The sequence below is a fragment of the Paroedura picta genome, chromosome 6 (assembly GCF_049243985.1).
Source record: "Paroedura picta isolate Pp20150507F chromosome 6, Ppicta_v3.0, whole genome shotgun sequence".
In the NCBI taxonomy this organism is placed as follows: Eukaryota; Metazoa; Chordata; class Lepidosauria; order Squamata; family Gekkonidae; genus Paroedura; species Paroedura picta.
The window spans coordinates 100,901,666-100,911,474 of NC_135374.1; the positions used below are offsets into that span (position 1 = coordinate 100,901,666).

General features: G+C 51.7%; 1 protein-coding gene across 3 annotated transcripts; it reads right to left on the reverse strand.

Annotated features, from left to right (window-relative positions):
• Nucleotides 1-1,288: 1,288 nt before the first annotated feature.
• SPRY2 (sprouty RTK signaling antagonist 2) lies at nt 1,289-9,331 on the reverse strand. Of its 3 annotated transcripts, none has more exons than XM_077343870.1 (2): nt 8,447-9,331; nt 1,289-3,105 (listed from the first exon to the last, which is right to left on the reverse strand). In XM_077343870.1, exon 2 carries the CDS (start codon nt 3,052-3,054, stop codon nt 2,116-2,118), a length of 939 nt encoding a protein of 312 aa, XP_077199985.1. In that variant the 5' UTR covers nt 3,055-3,105; nt 8,447-9,331; the 3' UTR covers nt 1,289-2,115. The 3 variants fall into 3 exon arrangements, with proteins under 3 accessions (XP_077199985.1, XP_077199986.1, XP_077199987.1); XM_077343871.1 differs by lacking the exon at nt 8,447-9,331 and adding an exon at nt 3,835-5,340; XM_077343872.1 differs by lacking the exon at nt 8,447-9,331 and adding an exon at nt 3,689-3,812.
• Between the last annotated feature and the right edge of the window lie 478 nt (nt 9,332-9,809).

Below are 9,809 nucleotides of genomic sequence, written 5' to 3' on the forward strand. Positions count from 1 at the left end.
ATAGGACTTAAGTAGCAACTGAAGTGGTCCTAAGCTTTGATAGATCGTTCACAACACATTCAAGCATCAATTTTCAGACACAGCGTAGAAATATCAACGCCAAATATTCAGCAAAACCATTTTTCGAAGCAACAGGGAAAGAAGAAATAGAGAATTAAAACATTCCGTGGTGACATGGGCTCTTCAGCTAATGGAACTTCCATGTGCATAAGCAGTCTTTCTGAGTAACAGATGTCAGGGAATGCTTTCTGCCCTGCTTATAAAAGGGTTGCAAACAAAAACCTCCTTCACCTCCTTTTTAACCATAAAACATGGGACTTCTCTCTTTCTCTCTCTCACATACACTTTTAAAAAATACCTCCCTAAACATACCTTTGTGGGGTTTAGTAACATAATTACAACTAGGAGCTGTAGACTTGAGAGGCGCATGGTTTGAACCAAAAAAGGGGGGAAAGGTTTGTTAATATAGACAGGTAAATTATTTTCTAGACTTCCGGTGGAAAACTTGGCAGCAGAAAGATACTGACCTCAGCGGAGGTAAAAGCTACCGCTGACAAACCAACAAAGCAAAATTTCTTTTTGCCTGCCAAAGGCTCACCATAAAATGATTGCTAACTCCCCGTGGCACATTCTTCCACATATAAATTCTGCACTCACTGTTTCATCTCATTAACTGCCTCTTCATTCTGAGGTTTGAGAGCTTTTCGTAAACCAGACACTTCAGAAGCAATTAACACAGGCCAGAATCAGACGCTACCATGTTGACACACAGCTACCACTTAAACCAGGGGTAGTCAAACTGCGGCCCTCCAGATGTCCATGGACTACAATTCCCAGAAGCCCCTGCCAGCGAATGCTGGCAGGGGCTCCTGGGATTTGTAGTCCATGGACATCTGGAGGGCCGCAGTTTGACTACCCCTGGCTTAAACCAACAGCTGCGTGGCTAGGCCAACTTATTCATGCCCTGGCAGGGAAGCACAAATGTAGATGGGAGCAAAACTTCAGGCACATGACTGCTGCTTTTTCACGGTAGCCATGTGTATATCATGATATCCCGTTCTGGTCATGGCTTGCTATTACACGCTCCCTCGTTTTATGTTGACTCTTCCCCCTTCTCTATGTAGCTTCCCTCCCTTCTGTTATGTCTGCTTCTTTTATAAACATCCCCATGATCTGATCTTTTCTTTAAAAACAAACAAACATGTGAATATAACTTTCGTTACAGAAGAGAGTTTTCTACTCGGAGATCAAGAAGGGAGGGGGGGGGGAAAAATGACAAACAGCCCAGTTTAATTTCAAACGTTAATATATTTTCTATTTTATAGGGAACATATGAATCTTTCACCCCTTATTTGCAGCAACAGTGGCATCCTCATAAAAAGGGGGTGAAATTTGTAAGATGCCTCATAAAATAAATATTTTTTTTATAAAATAATAAAACTTCAAATAAATATTCTTTACACTAAACAATATGTTGGAAAAAAAATTAGAAAATAAAGACTGAATTTTACTGTAACTGTACAATATACATGAAGCCCAAAAGGGGAGGGGGGGAAAAAAGAAAAATCAAGAGTCTTGCAATTGAAGGGGTTTCCATAAGGCAAAATACAATCTAAAAACTTACTGATTGATTCACATTCTTCTGAATGTACAACATATTAGTATAATATTTCATGACCTGTGCCATATCTTCTATGACACCTCTTGTTGTTTTTCACAGTTGAAAATATCCTATATACAAAAATATAGCACATCTCTGGCAGAAAAGAATTCGGACCGGGGTGAAGTAGTGTTCTAATTTACAAATGTACTATTCATTAAAACAAAACAAAAAAGAACCCACAACCGATTGCCTAGGAGTGTCTCAGTTGTGTTAGCTTATGTAATATTGGAGTCCCCATGGAACGTACCCCTCCCACTGTGACCTCCGTTAGGTGGGCACTAACAAGCATATCCCTTAAGCTGGCCCATGCAAGCACACAAAGAAAAGCCGGTCACTGCAAACCCCCCTCCCCAAACCGTCCTAATAGTGCCATTGAACTGGCTGCATAGGGTGCGGAACGAAATCATCCCGATTATTACTTTCCCCCCCCCCCCGACGCCTCATTAGCGATGCTATGTCGGCTTGTCGAAGTTCCTGGGGGGGACGTGGGGCACCTTGCAGCAGACTGTGTTGGAGTGCTTGCAGCGACACCCTGGCCTGTGCACCCGGTCGTAACACCCCTGGCACAACTTAAGGCAGCCCTTGGCCGGCAGGTAACACCACAAGCAAGGCAGGACGAGGGAGACCAGTCCCATGGTGGACCACCGAGTACAGCAGTGCGACTGGCTGCACGAGCAGGGGTGGTCGGCGCAGTTGTCCTCGTCGTCGTTGGAGCAGTGGTAGAAAAGCCCTTTCACGCAGCAGACGCAAGTCCCATAATCAACCACGTTCTGGGCCGAGCAAAGACACTGCTTGTCACAGATCCAGCAGGAGGGGAGGGTTCGGGGATAAGTGCACTCCTTACACTTACATTTCCCGCAGTCCTCACACCGGTAGGCATGCAGGTGCAAATCTTCCTTGCTAGAGGGCTTCAGCTCCGTCGGCTTCAGCTCCGACTTGGGCTGTGCCCGGATGATCCCGTCCACCACGGTCCCCAACGAGGAGCCCAGAAGTCTGTGTTCCGACGAGTTGCTGCTCGTACTGGTCTTCGTACTGCCCCGCGAGCCGGTACTGACCGTGCTGACGGAACGGGACAGCGGTACCCGGGAAGACGCGTGGACCGGGGGATGCTGGACCCTAACATGACGCTGTTCAGTCAATCCGTGCGGCCTTTCGTTTTTGTGCTGGGCAGACGGACGGGGGGCCGCTTTCGCCGCGGGCCGCGGAGCCACGGTCGGGGGCTCGGTGTACTCGTTGGTGTTTCGGATCGCCTTGATCTGGTCCAAGGACAAGACGTGGACTTGTTGGGCCAAAACATCCCTCAAGTCGGATTCTCCATACTGCCTCCCGCCGTCATGCTGACCCTGTAGCAAGGCCTGTGACCCGCTGCCATTCTGAACTCTTGTCTCCATCAGTACCCTGAAGAGTAGTCACTCCAGGAAGCTTAGAACACATCTGAAATCCTAGGGCAAAGAATAGAGGAGAGGATTAGCATTTACGGCTCTCTTTCCACTTCCCCAGTCTATCGCGTGCCTTAACCCTACGTGTACCGCAACACCTTGTGACCAGACAGCAAATGACATAACCTTATGCAAACAAAATATGTGGTGCTAGCTACCGAAGCACGTAATTTTGAAACGGGCTTTCACTATTAAGAGAGTGGAACCTGTTCACGGGCACGATAGCTCCTACGAATACCACAAGACTTCCTTATGGGTGCCCAAGCATTCCCCAATACCGACACACAGTAAAAACAAAGGGTTGGGGCCAAGCTATTTCTTTGCTCAGTCTCCTGACTACAGCTTCCATCCCATATGAGTTTTGCCCATTCAGGTCCCACGCATACCCTGTTTTAGGTGACAGAGGGGATCCCTCTTCCTGGAGAAGAAGCCAACCCAAAAACAGGATCTCCCATGTGCTAGACAGTAAAACGCTTTATTTTTCAGATGCGTTTTAGGAATCCACAAGCAGCTCCACCCCTACCATTATTTCCCTCCCATATAAACGGAGAACCTGCATGAAACCACTTCTTTATAGTTAACTTACACATGATGCAGCATGCAGCTCAAGCTGGCAACCGCCTGGCCGGCCAGCAGTCAAATTCCTAAAACATTCTCTCCCTATGATACGTGCATCCCCAGACATCTGCTCCTTGCGTTCATACATACACCTGCAAAAAGAATTCTACTTACTGACGTTCTGCAAGAAGAGACGGTGACCCCTATTTGTGGTTCTAGAAACATTAGGCGCTCTAAACCCTCCTACACCACAGATGTGGACACATGTGCGGGAGATTCCCAGGCATTTCCACAGAGCAGCTAGCTGTAAATAGTCAACTGGAGCCAACTCCCAAACATACATAGAATTGGGTGGCCATAGCCATGAACGGTAGCTTTCCCTCCACGCAGCACTGTTGCAAATGGATACTGGGGAGTTTTGCTACAGAGCTGGAAGCTCTGGGTTCAAATGCAGCCACTTCCCTCCGCTCAGCGGCCTTGGACAAACCATTCTCTTTGAATCGGCAAAACCAGGGGTTATTAATCCGATTCATCCTGCAAGGTCGCCATGAAGATTACAATGTCACGACTGCAGTGCATTGAACAAATGCGAGCAGCTCTGCAAGCAAACCAGGGACCCCCAAGGGCAGAAACCCACCCTGTCGCTCTCCTCTCTGCCCAATAAGCTTATAACTGACTTGTGGTGACTCCATCCGCAGGGTGGTCCAAGCAGGGGCGGTTTGCCACTGGTGTTAAATGACAAGCGGAACTGGACGCTTCCCCCCTCCCCCCCCCAACAACTCTAAAAGCGCCATAAAGCTTCTCAGGTTAGACTGAAATGTCCCAGTGAGGCCCGATCATCAACAGCTTAAGCACGGCATACACCTCCGGAGCTTTGATAGTTGTGCAATGCTCTGCCATTCAAAGTTATCAGGACCTGGGTGCTAAACGCCGCAGGGCTTTTTATTGCACATTCCAAGTGCCCAGAGATAATCCACTCACTTCCTGAACATGACCAGAAAAGGTGGTTTCTAAAGGCTCCCCAGGCACAAGGCTCCTGCAGGGATTCGACAAACCGCAGGACTGTAACGTTCATCTTAATGCTTCCCGTACCTCCTCGCCGCATATGGGAAAGGAGCTTTGCCAACGCCTAGCCTGGAAAACAGACACTGGAACATTTGATTTTTCTCGCAGCACCCACAGAATCCAGATTGTGAAGCCTTACACGGGTGCAGTCCAATCCCAAATCATGACCTGACTACACTTCAATCTAATGCTGCAACCCTGAGCATAACCAGAAGGCAACGACGCCGAAATCCGCAGAACTTTGGAGGAAACAGGCTGGCCCTCTCTTCTTTTTGAGTAAACACAGCTCAGGCTGGCCTCTCCGTTGTCCTGACCTGAGAGTTACACCTGGGGAACTCTATGGAACATGACTTGCAAGCATACCGCATTGTGGCTCGGATTCACGGACACACAACCAAACCAAAGTCCTCTTCCCTAATTTTTGATTGAAAAGCACGGTGCTCGTTCTCGCAGAGGTCACAGAACAAGGGCACCCTTGGGAGAGAATAATGCTGTATATGTTCCCCTTTTCTTTTGCAGGCTTGCTTGGAAACAGCTAGGGGATCACGGAACATACTTCACCAAGCAAACAGGAGAACGGACTGGGCTGCCATTGCATCCAAACCTTATGCCAAATCCTTGCTGCCAGTCCCCTCCCCCCCCCCCCAAAAAAAAAGCAATACAAAAAAACAGGAATCTTCTCCGTTTTCTCCTGCCCCTCTTATTCCGGCCCTGCATGCAACAGAGACAAGCTGCTTAGCAGGGGTGTGTGTGTGTGTGTGTGTGTGAGGAAGCCTCCAGGAAACCTCTTCCTTTTTTCCAGGCGGTGATCCATGCAATGGTCACTTCCAGATTAGACTTCTGTAACTCGCTCTATGCTGGCCTTCCCTTGTCTCTGACCCGGAAATCACAGTTGGTGTAAAATGCTGCTGGCCTCACAAAGTCATCTTGGAGGGCTCACGCCCAGCCTATGCTGAGGCAGCTGCACTGGTTGCCAATTGGCTTCCGGATCAGGGTCAAAGTTCTGGTTCTTAACTTCAAGGCCTTTTTCGGCTTGGGTCCCATTTATCTGAGGGGCCACTTCTTTTCCTCACGCCCCCCCGCAGGGCTCTTTACTCGGCAGGTAGGAATCTGCTGGTTCTCCCTGGCCCCTGGGAGGCGCGCCTGGCCTCAACCAGGGCCTTTTTTGGTCCTGGCCCCAACTGGGTGGAACAAGCTCCCAGATGAGCTCAGGGCCCTGACAGAATTGTCTACGTTCTGCAGGGCCTGTAAAATGGATCACTTCAGCCAGGTGTTCTGTTGAGGCTGGGCTAGGAAGAACTGTCACCACCTCCCTACACGGGCTTATAAAAAACGGTTAGCCTGAATAGTCTCTGAAGCCAGGGGTGGTCAACCTGTGGTCCTCCAGATGTTCAAGGACTACAATTCCCATGAGCCCCTGCCAGCGGTTGCTGGCAGGGGCTCATGGGAATTGCAGTCCTTGAACATCTGGAGGACCACAGGTTGACTACCCCTGTCTGAACCTACTTCCTGGAGGGTTGATGGCTGTGCATGCAGGGGCTGGGGGTGAGGGAATGAAGGAGTATACTGCAGACTGTGTTGTTCTGCCATCTGGGTTTTTTTTAAAGACTTGTTGGGCATTGTTTTATGTTGGGTGTTAAATTTAAATGTTATGTAAACCACCACGAACGAGAGTGGCAGTCAATTAATAATAGTAACAATAGTAATAATAGGCCAGCTTCTAAAAGGGTTCAAAGGAACCCCCCACGGGAAAGAGAGACAACCTGGAGGGAAACAGGAGACATCCTGGCGGGAGGGAAGGAAAGGGATCACAAGGCTCCTAATAAGATTGCCTTATCAGGAAACACGCTTTGCCTTTTCCCCTCCCAGCAGGAGAGGCCAATGGAAGCTTTGCCACATTGGAGTTATGTAAAGCGACCTACATATCGGCTCCATTCAAAGCACCTTCCGGGCAGGTAAGCTGGAGCCAATCGATTCCTTTCCTGGCGTCTCCCCCTTCCTCCCCCTCCCCTCTCCCCCAGCAACTCCCACCTGGCGCAGGCTTCAAGAAGGCAGTGCTTTGCAAGGAGAGCTCTCTCTCTCCCTCCCTCCCCCCAACACACACGCGTCCCCCTCCCCCTCGGCCAAGGGCGCGCTCGCTCGACATCTTGTCCAATTTGTGTAAATTTCAAGCAAATCCGAACCTCATGAATGACAAAGTGGCCCTCGCGGCTTGCTTTCGCCCCCCCTTCTTCTTCTTCTTCGCCTAATAAATAGATCTGCAGAATGTTACTGCCCAAGGAGCCTGTTCCCATCTCGAGGCCGGGGGTGGGGTGGGGTGGCGTGGGGGGTAGGCAGCTACTTCTACTTTCTCCGCTCCCCAAGTCAGCCGCACCCCCTAGAAAAGAGAGCCGAGCCTGGACTGGGGTTCCCCTCCCCTCGCCTCCCCTCCCGCTGTCTTATCTCTCGGCACGGAAGCGCTCCCAAAGGCCACAGGTTTTGCAAAAGCCAAAGTCCATTCGAGGGCCGCTCCGGCTGCTAAATAGCGCAGCCGAATCCAGGGATTAAAAACACATTAAACGAGGGGAGGGGTCCTTTGGATCTTCGGGAGGGGGGGAGAAACTGCACTTCACACGCCCTGCTTTTCTCGCACGCTTCCCCCCCCCTTCTCTTTAAGGCAAGGTGAAACTTGCGGCTGTCGAGCTCAGAAGTCGTCTTTCCCAGGCCTTTCAAAAAAAACCCTCCGCGCTCCCCCCCCTCCTCCGCGGATCCCCCCTTTCCTTCGCACCCGTTTCCTTCCCTTCAGCACCGGGGAGATCCGGAGCGATTTAACAGGGACCGGGGGGGGGGAGGGGGCGGCCCACATCGAGACGGCATTTGTGTATTTCTTTTGGGAAAAGAAACCTTAACAAAAAAAAAAGTAATTTCTAATCTAAAAGTTCCAGAAGAGACACTGTGGGCGCGCGTGGAAGGGGGGGGGGAGATATGTCAAAAGCGCGTTTCTCTAGACAAGCGAGAAATCCGACATTCCGCTCCGGTCCTCCCCCCCCCCCCCCGGTAAAACACGTTTACACGAGGCGTCAACTCACTTCCGAATTGCACCGAGAGAGAGAGGGAGAGGGCGAGCATTCCACCCGCACACGTTTAAAAAGAAGGGCGCCTAAACGCCAAGCTCCAGCGCGCTTCCGAAATGAAGCTGGACTCGAAGAGTTTTGACTTTTCGACCCAGTTTTGACAGGATCGAAGCAGGAGGGCGACTCTTCCTCTCTCTCCCCCCCCGCCCCCGGGCCTCAGGAACACGATTCTAAAGCAAGGCAAGAAGCGAGCCTGCTGTCGGTGGAGCTGCGACCGGAGGGCAAATTTCCGCCCTGGAGACCCCCCCCCGCTCGCCCCTCGAAGCCAAAGAAACGCTTCCCACCGCCCGGAAAATCGTCCCCTTCTCTGATGCACCGTCCCCGACTGTTCTCCCCCCTCATAACATACTAAACCCAAAAGGGGGGGGACCCCACCGGGAGTGGCCCGAAATTGACAAAGCATCACCCCCCCCCCCAAAAAAAAGATTGTTTTGCAAAAGAGGAAAGTCACCGTGATGACTGCACCAACACGCCTCAAACCCTCTCTCTCCACCCCCCCCCTCGGGATTTTCTCCCTACTGCGGTTGGGCGAGTTAATCCGACCAGCTCCCCCCCCCCCCCCAAAAAAAAGCCCGTGCGGGTTTTCCGTTCCGAAAAAAAGAACTCACTTCAGTCCAGGTTGCAAGCAAAGAATCATTGGAAGTCGACCAGGAAAACATCCACCAGAGACTCTGGATTCGTCCCTCCAGGCAGAACACGGGAATAAATAGCCAACCCAAAAGGATCAGGAAAACATGGGGAAAGTCTCCCAATTTTGTTTCCTCCCAGGCGAGGCTGAGGTGTCCCCCCTCTTCTTCTTCTTCGCAATCACGCACGTTGAATTTCCTGGTCTCTTTTTTTCCGACCTCCCCCCCCCCCACCTCAAGGAACGAGAGGCCGATTCGTCAATCCCGAGTCACTTTCTCTTAATGGATCGTGCAGGGGGGAGCCCCGGAAAAGCAACATCAAAGGAGCACTTGAACAAGAAAGGGAGGGTAAAAAAAAGTATCAAAATCCCCCAGCTGGCTCGTTTCCTTTTCCTTCCCCCCCTAGATTGCGAGCAGTCCTCCTTAGCTTTAGCTTTTGTGTGCCGGTCGCTTGCGAGTTGGGTTGGTTGTTTTTTTTGGGGGGGGGGGGGAGAGCAAAAACTAAAAACAGAGAGAGAGTGAAAATTCTCCCTCGCGTGGTGGCTCTTTCGCAGGCTTCCTCGGGAGCAAAGTGTTGCAGTACGTGTTTTCTCCGAAGGCAGCTTTCTCTCTCTCCCTCTCTCTCCCTGTGTGTGTGGATTGCAAACGGGAACGGGGGGGGGGGCGCGCGAAAAGAAAAGGGGTGGGAAAAAGAAAAGTTTTGCAAAGGGAGGCGGGGGGGAAAGGGGAAGGAATAGTAATAATTAAAAAAAAAAAGGCAGCAATATTCTGCGGGGCTTGTTTCGGCGGCTGGCAGGAAGCGATCGCTCCGAGCTCCGTGCTCGCAGAGGGCCAGCGTTTTTCTGGTCCCTCTCCCTCCTGCGCTTCCCCTCCCCTCTCGTCCTCGCCCCCCCTTCCTCCTCCTCTTCTCCTCCTCCTCCTCCTCCTCCCCCCTCGTCTTCTTTCCGGAGGAGGCACGGTGATCTCTCCGCAAAAGAAGCTGTAAATGGCGTCATGTGGATCTGAGGAGGGAATAGTGCGGCTGTTGTCCCAGAGGATATATCGCATCCGGTCCCCGCTCATTGGCTCGCCCGGCCTTGCATTCACTCTGCCCTCCCCGACGGCTCCCTCCGGCCTGCCAGCGCTTGGGAGCGGCGGCGGCAGCGGCAGCGGCGGCGAGGGATTCAAAAGGGCAACGCCAGCCGGGGGCGGGGGGCTCGCTCGCTCGCAGGAAAGACGCCTCCCTGTGCTGGTTGTGGCGGCGCACCCCAGGGGGGAAGGCCAATGCTCGGTCTGCACCCCCCCCCCCCAGCCCCGAAAAGCGGCTAAATGCTGGTGGCCTGCTTCACCCGGGGGAGGGGGGACG